Below are 26,115 nucleotides of genomic sequence, written 5' to 3' on the forward strand. Positions count from 1 at the left end.
TCGACCCTTGTTACCGTGGAGGATATGAGACTGATGACAACGCGTTGGCTGAGACCAAGGCTGAATTACAGGCTGAGATCGTGAGCTTAGAGGGGCAAGCACCAGCAGGTCCACTGGCCATCAGAGTGGAAGAGGGAGAGGCGCAACCCGAACCCCCACGAAAAAAGATGACTCTGGGAAGTCTACTGCAAAAACAAGCCGATGCAGTGGCAGGTCCCGTCGGCACTGTAGAGGACAGAGCCGGAGCTGAAATAACAGCCTACTGTTTGGAGCCCGTTTTTCAAGGAGACGAGGACCCACTTCTCTGGTGGAAATGTGCTGCCGGGCGTTTTCCCCAGAGATCGCGAGTCCCCCGAAAGTACCTGTGCGTCTGTGCCACAAGCTCACCATCGGAGCGGGTTTTCAGCACCGCAGGTCAAGTTGTCAGTCCACAACGTGCCCTGTTAAAGCCGAGCCGGACAAAATAAACATGCTGGTTTTTCTGGCAAAAAGCCACACAAAAAAAGCCACACAGTTCCTATTCGCACTGTGTGTGTGTGTGTATGTGTGTGTATTTTTTTTATTTAATTGATTCAGGTATTTTTATTTGGTTTTCGTTAAAAACAATATTGGAAAGAAGACTGGACTGTGTTTTAATTTAGGCCTATTGATTTGCAATAATTGTTATAATATGGATGTTTATGTTAATTCAACTCTGGTTGACTGTTGTGGGTCTATTTGCACTTTTTTATAAGCTGCTATGTGTTGCTAATAAAAGTTGTTAATATTGTGCATGTTATGTTGTTATTGTTTCAGTATTAGTGTTTGGTATTCAGTTTCTGAACGGTGTAGGCACAAGCCAACAGTTTGGTGACACTGTCTGAGCCTTACGTCATAATTTTTAATTAGTCACGGTAATGCCATATACCACGGTAAAATAGGGAGGAGGTTTAAGTATCAAAATTTGGATACCGCCCAACTCTAGGTTATACCCTTATGCTTATTTGTTGTTTGTAAAGCACTTTGGATCTCTGTGTCAAAAAGGTGCTATATAAATAAAGCTTTACTTACTTACTTACACAAACAAACAAAACACCATTTACAGTGCACCATCACATCTAAAATTTAAGGTCTGGAAGACTTTTGGATTCTATAATAAGGAAGGAAAGCTGGACAAAAGTCTAGCCATTTGTAAGATCTGTCGGACAGCAATCTCAACACTTATATGGTGAGAAGGCATTTTGACACCTATGCAGGCAATGAGGAGTCTGTGGATGCTAATACAGCTAGCACAAGCAAGAAAATGCAAGATATTAAACACTTTCCAGTCACAACTTAGTGCCAACTGGGTGACTTTTCTCATGTCATAAAGAAAAAAATTTGGGGGATTCCCTGGTATCTTATAAAATATATGTATTTGAAGGTAAGCAATGCACTTTTAAAGAATTGGCTTGGAAGAACTGTATCAGATCATATTGCATCCAATTGTAACGCATTGAATTGCACCAAACTGTTCCATGTTAAAATGTACCGTCCCTGAATCGTATCGTAGCCCATGTAAATATCGGATCATCTTAGATGGGAGAGATGCACACCCCTAGCATTATTATTATATATATTATACTACTATATCCATAAGTTAAAGCTTGTTTGTACAATGAAAACATTTCTGACTTAATCTCACACGTATCAGGGCATGTATTGATCCAGGAGAGAGAAACTTACCTTGCTGGAACTCATTGAGCTTCTTGATGGCCTCGTCTCTCTCCTCCTCCAGCCTCTTGCACTTATGTAAGAGACAGACAGAGCTGCTTTAACACAGGACCACTGCTTTTCTAATCAACCTTCAACCCGTTTGCCAGTGCAATAGCACAAGTCAGAGAAAAACAGTCAATTTAATATAATGAAAATGTATTAAAAGATTTGGAAAGCTACTATTTTAAATACTTTTTTAAAAAGCCCACATAAAGAACACTGTATGAGAACAATCTGCACACACCTGGGACTGTGTTGCTTTATTTGGTCACATTCAAAATACATAAAAAACACTTCCATGTTACAGAATGTCAAATTATTTGTTTGTGTAATAAGTGTAGCTTTTAAAAATACCCTTTAAAGGGATAATTCTGGTTTCGGAGTATGGTTGTATTAGGTACTTATGCACACTCTATACTATATTACCTACAGCAGATGGTAAATGGTAAATGGACTATACTTATATATAGCGCCTTTCTAGTCTCAATGCACTGTACACTACATGCCACACTCCCACCATTCATTCAAAAATTAATTTTATCTCGCAGAACACAGGACTTGTTGGTCCACCGCTTCCATGATCAGTTCAGGGTTTGTTTACATTATTGCGTGACTTTTAGGGCTGCAACTAATTTTTCAATTTCTAAATTTTTCAGAATTTTCAATCGTTTAGTCTATAAAATGTCAAGGAATTGTGAAAAATGCTCATCACAATTTCCCTGAGCCCAAAGTAATGTCTTCAGATTGCTTGCTATGTTGAACCAACAATCAAAACCCCAAAGACTCTTCATTCCTTTCATAAATGATGAGAAATTACAAAGAAAAACAGCATCTTTAAACGATTATCAAAATATTTGGCAATTAATTTTCTTGTTGATATAGTGTTTTACCACATCAGTACATAACTAACATTAGTTAATGCGGATTGAGGCAATAATGGACCAGCAATTCCAATGTTCTGTTTTTGTCAAAGGAGTCTGGTGGCTTTGGAGAGAGCAACATAACTGCTTCACTTTCCCATCAAAAAGGGCTGACTGACAGTAAGGTAAAGTGGTCAAAATATTAACTGATGTTGATTTTTTTTAAGTAACTAAAATAAATGTTTCTGTGGCCCTGTCCACATCAGTTCAATGGTTAGCTTCTATGCTAATACTCATGTCTGCCTCTTCAAAGTGCGGGCGTGCTGACCACTGCATACTGTAGGTAATACACTGACTGTGGATAAGTACCTCATACAACCAACCAACCCTCTTCAAAAAAGCTTAGAAAAACACACATTTTTTTTTGACGGAAACAGCAAATCAACAATTATCAATTAATGGACATAGAAACACCCTTAAACAACCATTTGCATATCAGTCCTTATGCCCACTCCACCACTCATTACACCTGTCAATAACGGATAGTTTTTGTGCATACACATAATTTATACATCTGCCCCTGGTGTCAACTCCTTACACTGTCAGACATACAATACATATTAAAACTTACCTCCATGGTTGCTGTGTCATGTTTCCTCTGCAGGCCCTCATACTCCTCTAGGGCTGTAGGAAGCAGAGGGTGCCAGTTAGCCATCTTTACCAGTAAATCACAATAAAGCAAATCTCAGTGAGGAACGCAGAGCTCACATCATCCACTTGAAAAGTGGGAAATTTTCCAGCATGTGATAACTTCTCATTCAGTGACTAGTGCAGCTTGTGTCTTGTGTCACCTGACTGTTATAGCAGGGAATGTTCAGTATATCAACAATATTTGCCTTGGGTGTAACTGTGATAGCAAGGGGAGCTGCCTTCAGTAATATAATGTAGTATTACAGCTGATTTGGCCGGCCACTGCAACGATAAGATGTAGGTACAGCTAGCAACCAATAACATCAAAAATACTTGTTTGTATAATAAATATGTCATAGAAGTAAAATATTGACTATAATTATTCAACAGTACACCTGTTTTCTATTATAATAGTAAGAACAAGGATGGGAAGATATACAATATTATTGCAATAAAAAAACATAATTTCATACATCGTAGTGAATTTCCATTATCGTGATAATCGTGAATATCCTCACATGACTTGAAAAAGCTGTCTAGCTCTCCAGCATACATTCCTATATTGATTTCCTAATTTATGTTGATCATTCCAAAATCCAAAGCCTTTCACCATGGCTGAAGGCTCAGCTTGTCGGTTGTATACCATATAAAAAGTTGAACTGGATGTGTGAAAATAGTATATAGAACAGGGAGATGAGGTTCCATCTGTGATGACACAAATATGTATTTCTTGAAAAAATGTAAGGTAAACTGATTGCAGTATGTTTTAGTGCCATTTTAAAAGTATGAAGTTTATTTATATTATTATCCTGATAATATCGTGTATCACAATTATTTTGGCCAAGATAATCGTGACATGGACATGAAATTGTCCCATTAGGAAGTTATTCATGCCTTGCTGTAGCAAAAACAACCCCTTTAGGTCCTTAATGCATTCCTAGAAGGAGACGCCGACAAATGCGCATTGCTCAGAAATTTCAGAAGGGGTCATGTTTAATGGACATAATGTAAAATGCAGTTAGAACATGTGTTTTCCTATGGAACAACACGTGTTAATCAACAGCCAAATTCCGCCTCTGCTTGGTCCTCGTGACATTCAGAAATTATGAAACAGGAAACTGACTAAGGATGCCCTTTTCTTTCAGTGAGGTAAGTTCTGAATCAGAATCAGAATCAGACATACTTTAATAATCCCAGGGGGAAATTACTTTTGTTACATACTCCATATGAAATAAACATACTTTTATTAAGAATATATATATAGGCCTAGTATAATTTAAAGTCACACTTTCAAATGTGCAAAAATGGCATGTGTAAAGTGGTTGCAGGCTTCCTCTTCACCAGAGGCACATAGCAGGATGTTGGGCGTTGCAAAGGAAGACTTGACATTTTGGGATATACAGCATATGCATCCAGTATAGAATTAAAATAACCCTATTGTAGGTAAACCAGGCCCTGGTTTGAAGGAGTAAAAGCTGAGTCTTGCTACTGCGCACGGACTTTGGCCATGAACAAAGACCATGATAAAAAGTTAGTGAACAAGACATTACAGTAGCCTGAGCCTCAGTCAGAGTGAGAATTCTCCCCAACATAGTCCAATAGAGTAAGACATGGGATTTTGCATAATAACTACCCAGCATTCACCCCACTCATTAAAGAAATACTCCACCAGCTGTGTAGTTTTACCGCCTAGCAGCCCGATACTGTTCTATGTGTTTATTATAGCGACGTTCTGTCCATCCCAGAGCGATATGGAGCTGTATGAGGGACACGTTCATGTCCTCACCAATAAAACATTCGACAGCTCAAATCCAACTTACCTCGGTTAGACAGCTCTGCAATGACACTGACTTTATCCAGCTCCTCTGCAGCCATAGCGAGAACACCTGGAGCCAAAGTTCAACAGGAAGTGCTCCCCCGCGACACACCTATGAGCTCGAGTCCCTGGGCGCGAGCCTCAAGCAGTGTCTCTGTCAGGAAACGCTGTCTGCTCATCGAAGCACACAGTTCGATTGAGATTGGCTCCAAAGTCCCTTAATGAAAGTATTTTTGTCATGATACTGAATAAAACTAACAATGAATGACATTTTTAACATTAACTGTGATCATAACCAGTGTTGGGCAGTAAGGCAGTAATAGTAATAATAGCTATTACTTTCCCCAGTAACTAGTAGTGTAACTAATTACTGATGAATTTCAGTAATAATGTTTAAGTTGCTAAATAATAAGTTAACATTTCTTTAGTTGTCTCCTCCTATTTATTTGAAATCCAATAACCCAATCACATCCTTGGATTCATTTTTGTGATCATGGAGGAAACTAGTATGGAAGATGGAAACACATTCAGTGAAGTCTTCAGTCTGAATTTTGGGGAGAAAAAACGCAATTACTAATATTGTGGGGAGCAGCAGAAAATATAACTAGTAGTGTTACTTATTATGGTTGTCAGGAAGTAATGAGTAAAGTAATAATATTATTTCTGAAATGAGTACTAAATTAAATTTTTTGAGTAACTACCCTAACACTGTGTGTAACAGAGTTGAAACTACAGTAATTGTTTAAGATGGATGCCTCGCTGTGTTGCTGTGCATTGTTCTGTCTTGTTTTGCTTGTTAATTCAGTTTTCCCTGTTACATTAATGCACTTTCCTCTGATTTTATCTTTGTACACTGCAAATATCATTATGCGTCACACTGCTAACTTGCAGATTAGTACATATTGTCTCTCTTTTCATATCTGTATATATTGTCTCTTGTTATATCTTCATTTATATTTTTCTATGTTTAATTGTTATGCACTAACTTACCAAGGCAAATTCCTTGTATGTGAAAACCAGATTCTGACCTGATTATTAAGGAAGTAAACTTTGCTCTTATTTCCAGTTTGAAGATAAATCATGTAAAAACTTCATAAAAACCACCCACAACACTTCCTCCTTTTGAAAATTTGGGACATTTCACAAGTCACATGACCAACAAGTAGCAGTATTATTAGTCTTCTGAAGGTCATGAAGACCAAAAATAACTTCTCTCACTCTATTTTCTGTATTTTTTATCATATTGTAAGTGATGCAGAATGTCAACCTCAACGGTCAGTGCTGTTACCGAAATTAGTTTTTAGATGCTAAAAACTCCATCCTGCTACGAAAATTAGATTGATTCAGATGTAAATCAATAAATGAAAAGGCCTGAGATTGACAATTGACATTTTTTAAATTAAGGAGGATCTACTGTCAGAAATTGAATAGAATATTCATAGGTATATAGTGTATAAACACCTTAAAATAAGAACTGTTGTGTTTTTGTTACCTTTGAATGAGCTATAGATGGGGGTGGCTGTGGATCAGGAGGTAGAGTGGGTCGATCCCTGGCTTCAGTGTCCTTGAGCAAGATACTAATTTCCAAATTGCTCCCGATGCTGTGCCATCTATGTGTGAATGGGATTAGTTTCTGATGAGCAGTTAGCACCTTGCATCATTGTATGAATGTGTATGAATGTGTGTGAATGGGTGAATGTGACATGTAATATAAAGCGCTTTGAGTGGTCGGAAGACTAGAAAGGCGTTATGTAAGTGCACTCCATTTACCATGTAGTTGGTAACATAGAAAAACACCCACTGTCCAAATCTGTCAATTAAAAACTTGATTGCATATCTAAACCTGTATTTGATTCCTTTATCATTACTGTAGACATTTCACATATGGTTAGCTGGGACTGTCATACATCATACAGCCTCAGGGGGTCTGACAACCTTATGAGGAACATCTGTGAAGAATGATAAGAGTACAGAGATGAGACAACAGCATACTTAATTTAATTTATTCATGGACATAAACTCACAAAACCATTATTGTAGCACAACAAATAATTAGTTTCTGCAGACACATGGGAATGTTTAATATACTCTTATATACTCCTTTTTTTCACAACACAAATCAAACAGCAAAACACAAATAATGTAAACATCCACTGTATTCTTTCCATAGTAGGTAGAGGAAGCAAGATGGTCCAAAAGAGGTGAGTCAAAGTACTGGGGGCAACATACAGTCAACATCTCAACTTCGCTTGTGACCCGAGTTTGGATGAAAAAAACTACAGCAGTTGTCAATTATTAAACAATACATAGGCAGTGGATAAGAGAAACACTTGACTATAAAATCACCCCTGTGGTGATGTTTATGATGTTCAGTTTGTGAAGCTGTGACTTTGTGTTGTTCAGCAAATACTCAAAGAGTTCTCAGTTTAGAAAATGACAATCAAGTTGAATTAATAAAAACCCAACTTTATGAGCCTAACCTACTGCTACTGGCTGCAGTGGTACTGTGTATGTATAGACACACAGACACACACACAGTTGGAAACCTCTTGTTTTCAGCAGGAGATGGATTTTACATATCATTTATTAAAAAAAAAAATAATCAAAATAAAAAAACAAGGAGGTGGATCCAGCAGTAACACACCCCAATAAATAAAGGACTGATCTATCATTTCAAGGATATGTTCACGTTTTTGCACTCAAGGAAAGACATTACAAGCACAGACAATTTCCATACACAACTGATACGCTACAGTACATCTACAGAAGGGGGACATTATTGCCCTGTTCTCATTCAGGGTGGGGAAATGGGGGTTGGTGTTGGGATGATTCATGACAAGAAAATGAACTGGAGGTAATAAGAACAGTGGAGAAAGGAAGCCAAGTTTGAGATGGGTGAAGGTTTGATGACGATGGTATCCGAGCACCCTGAAGTGCAAGGCTGTGGGGTGAGATGAAAGAAACTGAATGAAGGGAAAGAGGGTGGGTAGAAAGGTGAATGGGGCTAGAATGGAGCACCCCTCAGTGACGGGCGGCAGACTCTCTAGGGTAGAACTCTGCCAGGGTGCTCTGAGGAATCCTCTTGAGCATTTCCTTGGGGAAGATTCGCAGCAGCTGCCAGCCAATGTCCAGTGTTTCATACACTGTCCTGTTGTCGTACGGGCCTGAGGGAGACAGTATATATGTGAGTCAATATGAACTGGGGCTGTATTGACATAACTGTATTATCACATGAAATAGTTAGAAAATGTGTTAATTTATGCTTTTGTCCAAAGAGCGAGATTGTCATCTCATTGGAGTCTAATGTCATGTTCACACAGGAAGAACATTTTTCATGTGATGAGATTACATACAAAGTCGATGCAAAGATGAAAGACAAAATTCGCCCCATTCGCATATTTGATACATCCAATATCAAATATGCATAGCAAAACATTTTTCTATGACTTTACTTTGCAGTGTTGTGTGAGAAAGAGCTGCTGCTGGTCCACAGACAGCTGCTTGAGCCCAGGGAGCTCTGCAATGTAATCTTCTAATGCATTTGTTTGCTTCATAAAAGGCACTTTGAATTACCTGTGTTGGAAAGGGGCTATACTATGGAAGCAGAGGGAAGCAGTTAGCCTAGCTCTGTATAAGAAAATATATAAGGAAAATATTTCTCCATTTCCCATCTCTTCTTGCCATGATGGCTATTCTTCTGTGGAATCCATCAGTGTTCAAAAGAGGAAAAAAACAGCTGTGTGTACAGCATCTACCAAGGAGTCTAAAACATCTCAGCACTGAGAATTGAGTCATTTTTAAGAAAAAAAAGATAGAAGAAAAGGGTCAGGTATGCTTCAGCAACAAAGAGGGAACCTACACAGATCGATATTTTCCAGGGAAAAACGTAAACTCAGAAATACAATGTGTAAACGCCACTTCAACTACCGTTTTTTAAAGCAATACACCATAATAGATGAGCAAAAACACACAATAACCAAAAGCACTGTTCCTTTTGTTGGTCAGTTTCCTTCTTATTTCACTTTACTAGTACTACTTTAAACAGTAACAAGAGCACTATATATGCTATCTGCATCAAAATCAATGACCCTGGGCGGTAATAGTAATAACGCTGTAGTGCAAATACATTTTCAGTTAGGTTGATAGACTATGACAGAAAACTGAATCACACACACTTCAAAGCCACTAAGTGTCACTGTTAGAAACATAGACAGGAGACAGCTACTGCCACACACCTCTTCAGGCCCACATTCATTTACTTACTTAATTTTGCATCCTCCCAGGCATATAATTAATCGACCCCATTCCCAATTCTGACTTTCCTTTGTAATCACTATGGATTAAAGGATGTGGTTTTATTTATTCATTCATTCATTCATTCATTTCCTCCCATGCTGAACTGTTTATCCTGGGTATTTAAATGAATTCATTGAAGAGTCCAATCTGTTGGATCAGGGGAAATCTAATTTAGTGGTTAGTCACTGTACCATACTGCCTAAATAAAACAGCAGAACTTGAGCATAAGGTTCTCTGTGGTGAAATTTTCAGCTATTTATTTATATCATTTAGTCTATGGAATTGTCGTCACTACAAAACATTCTGGCTAATTAAAAAGAGACAAGAAGCAGCTCTCAGCCATGTCAGCCCTGTAGTGTAGTGTTGTTTAAATAAAAAGCCCTCCAGTGTTCTAGTGGACAGGAACCTGATTTCTTAACAGGGCTTTTATTGTGATAAATTGTGGAAACGTACGGACTTGCCACTCTACTCTCATTTTGTTGCACTTGGGAGCGGCAGTCACGTGCAACACCTAGTGTTAAAATTCTGTATTAAAGGGCATGTCCAGGCTAAATTTACATCACTTCAACTGGAAGGTGATATCTTTATTTCTGATCGCATGCTTTGTCAGACCAACTGACCAAATTCCACATGAAAAAAGCAACAAACTCAGGAACCAGAAAAAGTTAGATATCTTTGTTTGATGCATTCCTTAAATGATTAATCAGTTCTAAAAATTGTTGGTGATTACATTTCTGTCAATCCATTTTATCAACTAATACACGGGGAGCGAGGATTGGCTGCCTTAAAGAAAAGGCAGATAAAATAATGAACATCCCATATAAGCCATGGTAGCCAGCCAGTTACACCCTCACTATTATCATTTATATGGTCATAATGCCTCTGTAAATAATACATTATTGTTCCTTTAGTGTCTTCTTACCCTGAGCAATGAAGTTTTTCTCAAACTTCTGCAGGAACTCAAGGTAGAGCAGATCATCAGAGGTGAGGGCCTCTTCTCCCACCACAGCCTTCATGGCCTGAACATCCTTACCAATGGCATAGCAGGCATACTGGAGAAGAGGAGGGACATTCATATTAACAATGATGATAGTCAAATAGTAAATGGACTGGAATGGAATGTACTTGTATCTTTCTGTAGTCTTCCAACTATCAAAGTGCTTTTACATGACATGCCATATTCACCCATTCACACACATTCATACAGTGAATGGCAAAGGCCATCACAAACAGCAACTAACATTCATTCACATTCATACACCGGAAGCAATTTGGGCTTCAGTATCTTGTTAAAGGACACCTCGGCAGCGGGAGGAGCTGGGGATCGAACTGCCAACCTTCTGATTAGTGTGCACCCTGTTTACCCCGCTAGTTCATGAAACAGCTACAAAAGAACTGTCATCATCTGTATACCCTCTCCAAATATTATCCATCAATGCTTTCAGTTATTCATCTGACTTTGTTTCAGAAGGAAAAACATTATGTCATGATTTTAGCATGCTTGAGTACTACAACATAGTCTCTACAAATAAATAGTCTGCTTGTAACAGTAATAAGGATTTTGAGTGGAGATTTCTTACCAGCTGGTTAGAAACATCTGCATGGTCTTTCCTGGTCATCCCCTCACCAATGGCTGACTTCATCAGACGGGACAGTGAGGGCAACACATTGATGGGTGGGTAGATCTGAAAGAGGAGATTGTCTGATTACAGGTATTGTTATTGCAAAGCTATTTTATTGTAACTATAGAGGTCACTAAAACAAACAATGTAATGACAGCAACAATCCAAATCTTAGTGAAGAGGTCAATTTAGCGTTGATGAGATAAGCCCTGCCAGTGTATTGCATTTACTTCTCTTTTGGTATTTTCAATGAAGAACAATTGTGACAGTTGTGACAATTGTAACAAGCTTTATGTCAGCTATAGCTTAGGCTTCAGCTTCAAGCTATGCACTTGTGTTGACCCACAGTGGTTTGGACCAACCAGCATCCTGAAGAACTACTGGCAACTACAGCATGAGTGAGGGGTGTGGTTTAATGTCAGGTGTGTGACGACGTGTTTGAGAAGTGACTGTTTGGAGATTAGCATTTTCCAATGATGACAAACCATCTGGTGACAGCAGCATGGGTAGTTGGACTGATGTTAGGTTGTGGTCCCCAGTTACTGATGAAGGTACCTTATATGGCTGCCGATCTTAGCAATATTCAAATTTGACACATTAGTGAGATATTTATTACAACAATAGCCACAAAAACAGAAAAAATGGAGTGCTTGCTCATGGTGGTACTGTTGGGTCTCTGTTAATAATGTTATAAAGAGTTCGGTCTAGACCTGCTCTATTTGAAAAGTGTCCTGAGATAACTTCTGTTATGAATTGGCGCTATACAAATAAAATTGAATTGAATTGAATTGACTTGACTATCACCACATTTCAAGTGATGTACTGTATAATACCACTGCTACTGCCACTAGCTAGCTAGCATAATCAGTCAAGAGTTGTTTTTAATCATAATAACAGACAAGTTATATTAATAAATATACCAATTCTTGTTTTTCTATACAAGATTAAATTATTGCCTGACATGTGAACGTCTTGGTTCTCTGCACACACAGGGAATATATGTACAGTGTAGGGCCACTCTTCATGAAAAATGTAAAGGGTTTTTTCCAAAGTTGAAGTTTGCCACTACTGTTGGAGCAGCTGCTAACTGCAGTTTCTTCCCCATTTCCTAGACATCTTTGTAAAAGTAGCGTTATACAGAAAGTAAAAAGAGAAAAAGTAATGGCGACTTGTTTATATCTGGTGCTTGAAAATCTCACACTGTTCAACTCCAGTCGTTTGAGTAGAACTGATCCTCATATGGGATTTAATACTTTTTTTCCCCCGAAACATGAGCATCAAGCTGGCCAGTAGTTAATTCTTGCTTCATTTTGAAGATGAGAAAGACTGAATTTGATTGGGTTATTTGGTGAAGCTGAGTTTGAATACACCGTTCTCACCTGGTTAAAATACCAAAACCATAGGTGTCCGTATGTGACAGTAATCGCTCCATGTATATTGTGAAATGACCAGTACAACGTGGTATTTTGAGTCAAAGCTGGGACCATCTAGCCCAGGAATGAGTACCAGCTCTTTAAGTTGGACGAATGTTGTTTTAAGAAAAGGCTGATGAATACCTGTCTGTTGTGCAGCTGTCTGTCAACGTAGACCTGACCCTCTGTGATGTATCCAGTCAGATCAGGAATTGGATGGGTGATGTCTGTTAGAGGCACAAAAATGAATTCAATTGCAACACAACTAACAAACGATCTTGTATTTGTTAATGAATAGTTTATAGAATGGCTCAGTTGACTTTACATTCACAGTGCAGATCATCTACCACTGAGACATTATTCAAATCACTCACTGATTTGCAGGCATTAAAATAATGGGACAGAAATAGTTCCTGTCTGCTTTCATTTTAAAGACCTTTACTCTAAATCAAGTGCCCTCGGGAACACCAGCAGTGTTTAGTAAAAGCTGACACAATCACCTCCCTGTGATGCTGTAATGCGGGACTCCTGTTCGACTAGATAGGAGTAGGCTCTTCATACGTGTTGCTATGGTAACTGCAGGCATCAAAAATGGGCAAAAATTGCTTTGAATGCATAAAATACATATGTTGATAATTCATATCACTGTCCCCTACAAAGCAGACAGTTGTGCAGATGTCATACTGGTCCAGCTTAAAGCTTTTGTTCTGTTGCTGCTGCTCTCACCGTCATTGGGCATAGTGAGAATGGGAATCTGGGTGATGGAGCCGTTCCTGCCCTCCACTCGGCCAGCACGTTCGTAGATGGTGGCCAGATCTGTGTACATGTAGCCGGGGAAGCCTCGACGGCCGGGCACTTCCTCTCGGGCAGCAGAGACCTACGGGTGAGGAGGAGTGGGCAGTGAATGGGAGGGCGACATTAGAGCAACAAAAAGAATTAGCTACAGGACACAAGGTTGGTAACATGCATTTACATTTTAGTTCTCTGTATTTTCATCATCTTTCAGATTTTTGATCTTTTTGGTTACTTGGGAGCAGCAGAGCGAGTGAGAATATAAAGGGAGGAGATTATTATCTTATACAGTTATTGTGGTTAGCAAACTATTACCCAACTACAAATCAAGCCAATGCAGAGCAACATTAGCATTTATTTGGAGGAACTCCCAATTCAAGTTTTCATTATCGTGCATACGTGGGCTAACTTACTCTACCCTGCAATATAATAACAATACTGCTCCATTATTTCGGCCAGTGCCATCATTGTAAACTGCATATGTGCCATGCTAAAATGGCTATTTTTATAACCACAGTATGTATGGGTGGCAGGGCTTAATGAGGGGTCAGTTCTCTGTTAGTAACAGAGTTATCTTTTGTTTATAAAAATAAAAGATTAATGCCGCCTTTACGACTTTATTTTCCAACAGATCTCTGGGGGTACAGCAGTTGTAAAGGGCAGGATGATTCATTTCAAACTGAAAAAAATAACTTTAAATTTTTTAGCTCAAGTAAGACTAAATCTTATTGTGCTTTTTTTCTTATACCCTTCCTCGTAAATAATAAACTCCATTTACTGTTAGTAAGTCAGTGATGCTTACTACTTCACTATCTTTCGGAAGAGGCAAACAGCTGGTTGGAAATGTCATTCTGTTTTCAGGCCCTTCACAAAAATGACCAAAAGCAAATCCTTGTTCCCGAAGTCAAGTGAATTCAGAGCAAGAGGAAAAGAAATGTATCTCATTCATCCTTGGATTCAAAGGTTGATGGGACGCTAAACACTTGTGAACTGTAGATTCAATGCAAAACTCAACCTTCACACACGTGAATGGGAACCAAAGTTAAATGTTAATGTCCTCCTGGCTCTTTGTACATGCTGAAATACCCATCAAGCTGTATGAGTCTTAGCTTGGTGCACAGCATACATGTGCCAAGGTTATGGACAGCAAATGCAAGAAGGGAAAACACACATACACCATTTAAAAACCTGCATTGTGCTGCCAGCATATTGAGACAGCAAACTGTACAACATAAAAGGATTATTACAGAAAAACAAGAGAGTGAGTCGAGAGGGCCTGACTCCTCGCCACGAGGAAGGAGGGCAGAGGGAGGGAGGGCAGGGAGAGGGCCCCATTTCCTTTTAAAGGCGAGTGGACAATAATGAAGTTAAGGTATTCCCTGCAAGAAAGGACGCATTATGCTCCCTTTCAGCAAGGAGCACAACACTTTAGTGAGTCTAACACCTTTGTGCTAATGCAGCAGAAAATGTACATTGGTGTGTCATGTTGACGTGCTGCCACATTAGCGTAGGGTACCAAAACCTGGTGGCGATATGGCACCTATGACCGGCATCTAACAGACCAAATCCCAATGCAGTTTTCAGTGTATGATTTCTGTGCCACTTAACGGGTCGAAGTGTGACGGGAGTCAAAAGCGGCTAGCTGACTAAACATTCGCTCTTTTGTGTTTGTTTGTTTTTTGTTAAACAAATAGAAAATTCCATCAATATATATTAACTAAATATACATTTATTTAATATTAAATCAATAGACACCGATTAAAATACTACTAGAGATGCACCGATATATCAGCTGAACATCGGTATTCCAGGATTCAAGGCCATATCATTGTTGTTTACAAAGCAGGGTTGTAGAATTAAATGTAGATATAGCTCCCTTTATACTACTCATAATAAAAATTGATTAATACGTCATAAAAATTTAAAAAATACTAACTTGTATGATTAAGTGTGGAGGAAGAACACAGACATTGGCCTTTCAGCAAACAAGATGGCATTCACTGATATCACTGGCTGATGTTTATCTGTAGTCTTGCGTTAGACATTTTTTCATGACAGGACATTTCCAGTTTTTCTTGACAATTCAGGACAGCTCTCAGTCTCATATAATTTAGCAGTAGTCCTAGCATTCATTTGAACTCCAGTTTTATATTATTATTATCATTATTATTATTATTCACATTCATTCCACTTGTGTTCCGCAGAACTTTTTTTTTCAAATATTCACATGTAGCATCTGTCACATTTGTCTGAGTAACCAATACGTCTAGGACGGATGATGAGATGAGATGTAGTCATACCTCTCTCAGAGCCTCAGCGTAGGAGCTCATGTCAGTCAGGATGACCAGGACGTGCTTCTCGCACTGGTAGGCCAGGTACTCTGCTGAAGTGAGTGCCAGGCGAGGGGTGATGATACGCTCGATGCTGATTGGTCACAGAAATGTATTATTTATTTTACTGTACACATAACTTGAGGTTATTCTAGAGAATGTCATACATTTTACATTTGAGAATAAAATATGAAGCCAGTAAACGCTCTGAACAGAACCCCATTCAGAATAAACAAAACATTAAAAAAATGGGACTGGCTGCTACAATTACTGCTTTTACCAGCTGAGATCATTTCTGACTCTGAATCTTACGTGGGGTCATTGGCCAGGTTCAAGAAAAGGCAGACGTTGTCCATAGAGCCATTCTCCTCAAAATCAGACTTGAAGAAGCGGGCAGTTTCCATGTTGACCTGATTGACAAATGATACAAAGTTACTGATACGGAGACCTTTTTCAGACATCAACGTAAAGCAGCAAATCCTCACAATAACGGTCTTTGTTGAGAGACAAAATCATTTACAGACTCGACTAAAACTAAGACTAGCCAAACTTGTTTGTTTTTGTTGAAAACTGACTAAGACTGCATTCACATGGATTCAGGCAGTAGGACAGCACCTTCTTCACAGCACGGGAAAAACAAATAACAGCATCACAATATGTTGCTATGGTGATGTATAGTTTACAAAAAACTGAATATATTAAATAAAATTATATTGTATATTAATGGTTTTCTCTGCCGGCCTCAACTAAGTTTACTGTCCCGCTCTCACCCACTAACAAGACATTGGTTTGGCATCTACCGCCTGAATCTATTTTTTTGCTCTCAAGATTAAGATAAAGATAAGATTAACTTTTTTTAAATGGATTCAATAAGAGATCTTGGCTCAACAGAAGTCTTATACTGTGAGTAAACAAAACCTTTGAGTTCTGACTTTTTCCATTAAACAGATGCATTGCTGTTACAATGTACTCTATATTGTCTTAAAAAATGCATATCCATGTGTTTACTTGTATAAATCCCTATTAACCCTGCTTTTCAACTCTCTTGCTAGACTGACCACAATGGGATGTGAATTGGTGGAGAGGTGGAAGGGAAGGATTAGCGTTTAGCAAATGAAGCAAGTGTGTGTGTTTGGTAGAGGTCAACCCGTCACAATCAAGGCATTACAGTGGACAGGAGGAGCAGCTGAGGGGAAGAGAACTTGATACTGTGGGCTGACAGCATTAAAGGGCCCGTTGAATTAGTAACCTGTCTATGTGGCTGGGGGATATGCTCAGAGGTGCAGAAGTAACAAGAGGGACTTAAATCACCTGGTGAATAAAAGACAGAAAAGCAGGGCGGGAGAGAGGGGATGGGGTGTGTGTCACATCAGGGCATCAGGGTTAAGAGGGGATTAAGAGTCACAAATGGGAGATGGGGGTGTTGAACGAGTGTCCGCTTCACGTTGCAGTTTTTCTGCTTACCCCCATGGCTGCGAAGACTATGGCAAAGTTCTCAGCGCTGTAGTCCATCACATCCTTGGACTTCTGCACCAGTCCGGCCTGGCGACAAATCTGGGCAGCAATCTGGGAGCAAGAAGTAGGATTTAGACAGTGGAGAGGTCTTGAAGTTTACATAGAGACTTAACAAATATTACAAATGCTACCTTAAAGAAGCAACATGTATTTGTGAAGGTTTCTATTCCAGTCTGAGGGTGTGTGTCAAGTGGGGTTGGAGTTTGACAGCATTTTATTGAATCGCAAGATTCAACTTAGACCTGTAATCAACTTTTATGGGCTATTTGTATAGCGCCAATTCATAACAGAAGTTATCTCAGGACACTTTTCAAATAGAGCAGGTCTAGACCCAACTCTTTAACATTTGTGAATAAATATGTGAAGATTCAAATCAGGATGAGATGAAAAATGAATTGTGATACTCTCATCAGAGGGCGCTATCTATTTTTTGCTTGTTCGACATCCTACGTCACTAGCATCAGTAGCTATATCAACATTTGAAGACATAGCAGCCACAGGTGAAAACTTAGGGCGATATGTAAATCTTTTGTGTAAAGCTTTTCTTTTGTAGTTAATTAGTTTAGTTTGTATTTTTTCCTTTTGTTTGTACGTACCTGTATATATGAGTATGGATGTATGTATACGTATATATATTTATATATAGATATGCAGTGGACATTGAGGTAAACAATGGTAGGAAAAAGGATGAATGAAATATTGCAATAAAGTATAAAAAAATGTTCAGTGCAACAATCTCTGATGAGGAAGAAGAAAGGATCTTAAAACACACTTCATTCAAACCCGACAGACAGAAAATGTATCTCATCCTACCCTCTTTACTAGTCTTTCCACTGTTCAACAATCACCACCTCTGCTGTCTAACCACCAACCAACAGAGCTAAAAATAAAAATATTCTGGCTCAGCCCACTTCATGCCTCTCCTCTCCTGGCACAGGCTGTTGTACTACACTGCTGAACGTCTGTCACTGAACATCTCTCGTTCTTCGGCGGCAGACCATTAAACCACAAAATAAAATGACAACAATCCAATGGCGACAGGTGTGGCAGCTTTTAGCTTCTCCCGGTCAGAAACTAAAAAAGCTAAGAAAATAAAAGACAAGACATGGCAAGAGATACAAGGACCTTTTCTGTCTGAGTTTTTTTCAGTGTCCCTTTTACAAAGAAAAGAAAATATACATTGTTTTTTTCCTACCTCAGCTATAATAAAAAAATATTCTTTAATTTGATAAAGAAAACATATTTTGTAGATTTTTGTTTGAGAAAAATAACCATTTTCCATCATAACCTGTATCTAATCTCATTTTGTTCATAAGAAAATCATATTGTGAACACAGTATCATGAATTGTACTGTATCAGGAGTTGAATGCACCATTACATAAATACTAATAAAATGTATCCGACTCACTGAGATAACAGATGAAGCCTCTTACTCTACACAAGCTACTTGTTTTACTACTCAGTCCAGGTTTAGAAATATTACATCGATAAGCTTAAAGTATTGATATAACATGCATAAAAGTATACAATTAGCGTAACACAATCAGATCTAGCTGATCCTCAAAAACAGTCCACTCCCAGTTGTGCAATGGTGTTACAGAGTAATGCACTTGAATCACAAATTAAAACTTTCATTTTAGCCATTACAAAATTAACATTAATATGCTATGGCAGACATAATAGGTGCTTTGTCATGGTTTAATAGCAAATGCAATGGAATAAAATAAAAAGGACATTGCTGTTTGATGGTAAAAAAGAGAGATGAACAATAGAGATTTGTTAGCGTATATTTTTTTGTATTGTATATAATATTTCATATATTTTTATGATTATTGTGATAACATCGTGTATCACAATTATTTTAGCGAAGATAATCATGACATGAAATCTTGAAGTCTTGAGTCTTGAAGTTTTTACTGAAAAAAATTACCTCAAAATGACAGAAATTCACATATTCTTGGCAAGGTGGAAAAATTAAGGCAGTGAGATGCTAAAAAGCGCTCTATATATTAAATAATATAAAGATGGTAATGGTCACATTAAGGAATAAAGATGGTTGCTATCCACCAAACCACAAGCAATCTCTTTACTGAAATAACTGAAGCAGAGTGAAGAGTCTGTGTGATACTTCATGAGTCTGTGGAATGAAAGAGGAATTTCACGCTCATCACGTAACATAATGTCATGGCTGCTGTGTTCATCTGACCTGACCTCTCCGTGCACCCTGAGTTCATGCACCTGGCCCATAGAGGAAACCACCATGATTGACCTCTGTCACATGTGCTTAATGAAACAACAGGCCAAGTTTTTCACACCACCCAGATGGCATGACAAGCAGGTCATCATTAGGTGAACAACACTCGCCATGTTTGTTTGGCCGGTTCTACAGTGGGACCCTTTTGATCATGCATTTTCAAAATAGGGAAGGGATTCTGGTTGACGGCTGCATTATACTCATAGTACAATAACTGATTAAAGAAACTGATTCTTTGTCAGATTTGCCCAGTCATTTTTCACTGTAATAAAACGTTACGAGCCTCAAAGTTTGGGCTACCAATTTAAATCTAAACCAATTTAAGCTGCAATAACTGTTTTGTTGGCCACTTAATCAACTCAGAAAAAAATGAAATTCTTTTTCTTGGCCCCAAAAACCTTAGAGACTCACTGTCTAAAGATATAGTTACTCTAGATGGCATTAACTTGGCCTCTAGCACCACTGTCAGGAATCTTGGAGTTATCTTTTTCAGGATTTGTCATTTAACTCCCACATAAAGCAGACCTCTAGGACTGCCTTCTTTCATTTAAGTAATATTACAAAAATTAGACACATACTATCACAGACAGATGCAGAAAAACTAATCCATGCATTTGTTACTTCAAGGCTGGATTACTGCAACTCTTTATTATCAGGTTGCCCCAATAAGTCCATTAAAACGCTCCAATTAATTCAGAACGCTGCAGCACGAGTACTGACAGGAACTAGAAAAAAGGATCACATCTCTCCTGTACTAGCTTCTCTGCATTGGCTCCCTGTAAAATGTAGAATAGAATTTAAAATCCTCCTCCTCACCTATAAAGCTCTTCATGGTCAGGCCCCTTCATATCTTAAAGAGCTCATAGTACCCTATTACCCCTCTAGAACACGATGTTCTCTGAATGCTGGGCTACTTGTGGTTCCTATAGTCTCTAAAAGTAGAACAGGAGCCAGAGCCTTCAGTTACCAAGCTCCTCTCCTGTGGAACCAGCTTCCAGTTGTGGTTCGGGAGGCAGACACCCTCTCCACATTCAAGAGTAGGCTTAAGACATTCCTCTTTGATAAAGCTTATAGTTAGGGCTGGATCAGGTGAGTCCTGAACCATCCCTTAGTTATGCTGCTATAGGCCTAGACTATCGGGGGATTTCCCATGGTGCACTGAGCTCCTCCCTTCCTCTCTCTTTCTGCACTCATTCATGTTCCATTAATGCATGTTACTAACTTCACTTCTTCCCCGGAGTTCTTGTGCTTTCTCGTCTCGCAGGTTCTTATCGATTCTGGTGGAGCCTCCTGCCATGGTCTTGCTTGACTACCATTGCCAATACTGTTGTTGCTGTGCACCTGTCTGTCTCTCTCCCTGTCTCTGTCTGTCTCTCTCTGTCTCTCTCACCCCAACTGGTCGAGGCAGACGATCACCCACGTAGAGCCGAAGGATCTGTCCTAGGTTTCTGCCTTTTAACAGGCAGTTTTTCCTTGCCCTTGTCACCAAGTGCTTGATCATGGTGGTACTGTTGGGTCTCTGTAATTAATGTTTTAAAGAGTTCGGTCTAGACCTGCTCTATTTGAAAAGTGTCCTGAGATAACTTCTGTTATGAATTGGCGCTATACAAATAAAATTGAATTGAAATATTAAGTTATGTTCTCACCAAATCTCACCAAAGTTTAAACATTACATCTTTTTCCCTGTGTCAAGCTGCTATATTTTTGGTTGTAATGCAAATCACAAGAGCTGTAATGTTTTGATGAAGGTACAATGTGTGACTAACATTGAAGCATTATAATAAAATATTGTAGTGCTGCACAGAGGCCCTGGACTACAAATCTTGTTCTCCAGATTTAAGAAAATATGTTTGTTTGTTACAGACCCCTGAAAAATTTCACTTTCATTTAATATTTGTTTTTTTAGTGAAAATTTAATTTGTGATGCAAAAATTATCATTCCACATCATGGTGATCTGTAATCGCAATATCTGTTACAATAATCGCAATATGATTATAATTATGTGTATATATGTGTATATATATATATATATATATATAAAAAATGTTCCTGTTCTTTAGTGGATATTTAAACATCTCCCAAAACACACAAAGAAATATAATGCTATTATTGTCTGCCATTGTCAAACAGTAATAGCATTAAATTTTGTCCCTGAGCATTGACGTGTAAAGGACTGTAGGAGTGAAAAGAAGAATACAGGGGTCACAACATTGGTTTCCAAATCCTTTTTTTTTTTTTTTAAGCTGAAGAGCATCAAGAACCACCAATGGCCTGTCACTCAAGAAAACTCAATAGTGCTGGAGTGCTTCAACAGACTGACTCAATCAATACTGTTTGGCCAAATACAATAGAGTTGTCTTTGTGGCCATTGTTTATTTCATTTTCATGAATGAATGAAATAATTATTTCCAACGCTGTCCTACTTAAACTAGCATACTGTGACAAAAACCTCCATCTAGCTGGAAATAATAGATCACTCGCCTTCTTTAAGTATGACCTGATCATGTTGGTTTCATTTCCACTCACAATAAAGCTGTGTGTTCTGCACAACTGTCTGTCACAATGATTAAAACAGACACTGGAGCAAAAGCCAGGCCTCACTGAATGCAGAAACAAGCACATTGAGTTTGGTTGAAGTTTTGCTTTCTTTAAGGGTGAAATACCAATCCCACAAACACACATGGAATATTAATTTTCTTTACGTGTTCTTAAATGTTGGTGCAAATGTGGTAGTAGTGCCTGCAACCATGGCACTTACCAATGAACTTCTTCTGTCAAATGTTTTACTTCACTTGAACTGCTTTTAGACACAAGATATTCAGGCTTGTAAGACACTAGTCTTGTTTATGTAGGACAACTGAGTCATGAATTTCCATTGTAAGGCATGAAAAACGTTGGAAAAAAGCACAATTCAGTGTCATGTAACACTGAGGGAAACAGCTGACACACATGAATGACCTGACTCATCGAATAAAATAAAACATTTCCACTGTGAGACTACCACAGAAATAAACACTATTAACCAGAAACATTTACCTTTAGATTTTGACAAACATTTTTTGGGAAAACATATTTGATTCTTGACTTTGGGAACACATATACTCACTTATGTTTTAGCAATATCTGAGTTGATGTTTGCTTAGAAAAAGATTTTTTAGAGAAATATAAGATGGATTATACTTTTAACAATAAAGCAAACAAACGCCCTGAGCTATTACTACAATTTTTGCTGCAAACATGTTTTGTAACTGTATTGTACGCTCCACGGTTTCTGCAGGTTACAGAAGGTTACATTTAAGACTTTTTAAGACTATTATGAATGCAATGTAAAACCTATTTTACGCCCATACTGGCAAAAAAGATGTGAAGGAAAATCAGTTTGGTTCCATGAAGTTGTTACAGCATGATCAATATATTATTCTCCCGAAAAACACATTTAAACGAAAGACTGACAAAAACAACTTTATAAAAGTTAACTTCCTATCAGACTCTTACTTAAAACATTTTAAGGCCTGAAATTCAGGTGCGTCTGTGGCTCAGAGGCAGAGCTATTCGGAAGGTTGGTGGTTCGATCCTCGGCTCCAGCTGTGCGTCAAAGTATCCTCGAGCAAGATACTGAACCCCAAATCGCTGTGTCATTGGTGTGTGAATGTGGCTGAATTACTTAGTTTCTGTTCAATGGAGTTTGCCATTGCTGTGTGTGAAATAGCAAATGTGGCTTTGAGTGTTCGGAAGACTAGAAAGGCGCTATACAAGTACAGGTCCAATTACCATGCAGAGATTTCCTCTTTTTTGTTCCATGCAATCTTCCTCCTTGTCAAAACCTGTCAAATGCAAAGTGACCACTGACGATTCAGGGTCCAATGTTAATGTTTTTTCAGAACTCTACTTGCACAAAGTCGTTAATTGCCTATATACAAATTATTTATATTAGCAGTGTCTAAATAACGTCAAAGACCCTCTTAGCTATCGGCTCTTGTTGTGGCACTTCAGCAACGTTTTCCAGAAAACTTGAAACTAGCAGCAAACTGCACATAATGGAGTTTCACCCAAAACGCCACACGACTAAACTCCTGTTTCCAGAAAATACTCACTTACATTTCAACTCATTAACTTAAGTCTTTTACGGAAGCGTATTGCATTCACTTGAAAAAAAAAAATAAAAATAATAATAATAATAAATTTTTTCTGAGTAATTCTTTTCCTGTTTTTTGGGGTAATTTTCAAGGTTGTTTTTTTTTCTGAATTATCGAGATACTTGGAACTCCCACGAGAACTCCCACGAGAACCTCCCAAGGACCTATGGTGACTCCTGCCCGCACATACATGCCCCATCTTCAACTATCTACCGTACCGGGTCAATTTTGCTATGTATATATGTCTAGCAGATCTGAATGGGCTTTCCTTCTGAACAACCACAAAGTCCTCAGCGTAGAGTCGACAAACTAATGATAATACCATCTATATGACTTAAAGACAGGACTATCTCCCAGTGTCTTAAACCCAGATCAAAGTAAAACTTGATTGAACTAAACAAGCCGGTCATGTTTGTTTCCATTAAAGGGACATTGTGTAGGAATTTCTCCCATCTAGCGGTGAAATTGTATTTTGCATTCAAACGAATAGTGCTCTCTAGTGCCTCGCGTTTTCAAATGCGTATTGCAACTACGGTAGGCGTTATGTACCAAGAAGCCTACCTGTCGAGGAGAAAGCAGGCAGCTTCAGCGTCCCTTTGAAAGTCTTTCTCCTTCATTAGCTCTTTCCACCTGGGAAAAGCTACGCCGATGATTACCCTCGTTTTTTTTAATTCGCCGGTGAAGTTTTCTTTTTAATTCCCTTTTTCGCTTTTTTGGCGACGAGGATTCCTTCTCCTGTGGCTCGGCATAAGTATGATCCTCCATTATTAACCAAAGTGCAGCGCAGACTTTCAAATGTGCCGGGGCAGTGACAAGCGCCTCTCACTGATCTCTTTCTCCGTTATAGCTGGTTTCAGTCACGTGGCGCTGGCTCTGAACGAAAACGCTTTGTGGATTAGCTAGACAGGTAGGCTAGTGCTTTATGTCCCTTCTCAGCGATTTTAGTTTTTCAAAATGGCGGAACGACATGGAAGCCTCCATGGACTTGCCCGTCCCATGTATATACAGATAAGAAATTCTTCGCTTACGAGGATAAGTCAGATCATTGGCAGAGGTCATTTTACACCAATGAGGACACATTTATGAATGAAGACATTGATTTTAGCTAATAAAATACTTAAAACACTACACAATGTCCCTTTAAATCGAGCTCTCAATAAAGGAATGAATGTGTCTATTTTTTCAAATGCTCTCTAAACTCAGAAAAAAAATTAGTCCAAAAAACAGGAAAAAAAAAATTATTCAGAAAATCAGAAAAAGATTACTCAGAAAAACAAACCAAAAAATAAATGTTCAAGTGAATGCAATACGCTTCCGTAGTCTTTACCCTTTTCTCACAAGTATCGGATCTGCACTTAGCATGTGCAACTCTTAACAGAGACAAGGGAAGCGAGATGGCTCAGGAGATAAAGGTACATTATGCTAGTAGCAGCTAGCATAGCCAAAGATGGGCTGCAGAGGTCTTGTAAACTCACTTCTGTCTAACTGCATACCCTCAGTGTGTTAAGCCTAAACCAACGCTGACTCTCACGCTCACTTGAGGACATTTATAAGACTTCACAATGCTCCCTCTGGAGACACAAAAGGCTCTGTAAAACTTTACACTTTAATGACTTCCAATTGATTTATTGCCCAGTAACACCACTCTTGTATTCAGATGAGAGCCTCTTTTATTTGGCATTATGGGATTTGCAATATCAACCAATAATTGGATCATTGGACAAAAGCAACTGACAAATTTTATTAAATTTTTGTTGTGTTCATTTCTATCTGTTTTAGGTTTTGTATTAAGGAACTTCTGATACTAATTTCCTTGCTTCCTTGATTTTTTTCTGTCCCTGGTGAAATCAACAAGGTGAGTGGTCTCACCTCATTGTGGGGCAGCCCAGCAGCAGAAAAAATTGGGATCTTCTGCCCTCTGGCAATGCTGTTCATGCCATCAATGGCTGAGATGCCAGTCTGGATCATCTCCTCAGGGTAGATACGGCACTGAGGATTGATGGGCTGACCTTGAAAAACATGGAATACAAACAATGATACACTTCCCTGCTTACCTGTTCATCATACAGGTAGTAGATGGAAACGTCTTACAACTTAATGATGCAATAAATTAATCATCTGGGGCTTATTTGCCACCAGTCAAATTACTCATGCGCAGGTTTGGCTCTGGAGGACAGAGATCTGATCTCAATGAGAATAACAAGGACGCATTAAATATACCAGTTATCAAGGCAAAGTCAAGAAATTGAGATTATTATTGGACTTTTTAAGCCACCCACAGACACCCTGTAATATAGCATTAATTTGGCTTAAAAAATATCTTCGAAAACAACAGGAAGACAGCAGGTTATTGAGGTCATACCCATGATGTCCAGGTAGTCCTCAGCCAGAACATTGGGCCCACGGTCGATGGGTTTGCCGGAGCCATTGAACACACGCCCTGTAAGAGGAAGACTTTCTCCTTTGAGCCGAGTAGAAATCAAGTCTTTCATTTGATAAAAAATAACTATTTGGTTTATCTTGAAGTTTAATTCAAAGATAATTACTAAGAAACACAAATAAAATGAAATTCATTAGATGACACTTCCAACCACATCTGATCTATTCTGTTTTGTGTCAGACTCTAAACACATAAGAGTGGCTCTGATGGCGCTTG

The 26,115-nt window shown here is 38.6% G+C and overlaps 2 protein-coding genes across 4 annotated transcripts in view; both read right to left on the reverse strand.

Moving 5' to 3' along the window:
- The window catches only part of shtn1 (shootin 1), a 67,571-nt gene extending 62,364 nt beyond the window's left edge, over positions 1-5,207 (reverse strand). For 2 of the 3 annotated variants that reach the window (XM_051423955.1, XM_051423965.1), the window contains exons 1-3: positions 5,105-5,207; positions 3,226-3,278; positions 1,705-1,765 (exon numbers count right to left, since the gene is read on the reverse strand). In XM_051423955.1, coding sequence (XP_051279915.1) covers positions 1,705-1,765; positions 3,226-3,278; positions 5,105-5,159 — 169 coding nt within the window. In that variant the 5' untranslated portion in view covers positions 5,160-5,207. The remainder of the gene's footprint in view (positions 1-1,704; positions 1,766-3,225; positions 3,279-5,104) is intronic. The other variant, XM_051423944.1, reaches the window with a different exon arrangement.
- Positions 5,208-7,087: 1,880 nt separating this feature from the next.
- atp6v1ba (ATPase, H+ transporting, lysosomal, V1 subunit B, member a) overlaps positions 7,088-26,115 on the reverse strand; it is a 44,309-nt gene continuing 25,281 nt past the window's right edge. The window contains exons 5-14 of the mRNA XM_051424005.1: positions 25,822-25,899; positions 25,329-25,468; positions 17,017-17,118; positions 15,865-15,962; positions 15,523-15,646; positions 13,157-13,307; positions 12,575-12,657; positions 10,977-11,081; positions 10,319-10,448; positions 7,088-8,264 (exon numbers count right to left, since the gene is read on the reverse strand). Of these exons, the coding sequence (XP_051279965.1) occupies positions 8,122-8,264; positions 10,319-10,448; positions 10,977-11,081; positions 12,575-12,657; positions 13,157-13,307; positions 15,523-15,646; positions 15,865-15,962; positions 17,017-17,118; positions 25,329-25,468; positions 25,822-25,899 (1,154 nt within the window). The 3' untranslated portion in view covers positions 7,088-8,121. The remainder of the gene's footprint in view (positions 8,265-10,318; positions 10,449-10,976; positions 11,082-12,574; positions 12,658-13,156; positions 13,308-15,522; positions 15,647-15,864; positions 15,963-17,016; positions 17,119-25,328; positions 25,469-25,821; positions 25,900-26,115) is intronic.

This window comes from Dicentrarchus labrax, unplaced genomic scaffold (assembly GCF_905237075.1).
Source record: "Dicentrarchus labrax unplaced genomic scaffold, dlabrax2021, whole genome shotgun sequence".
Lineage (NCBI taxonomy): Eukaryota > Metazoa > Chordata > Actinopteri > Moronidae > Dicentrarchus > Dicentrarchus labrax.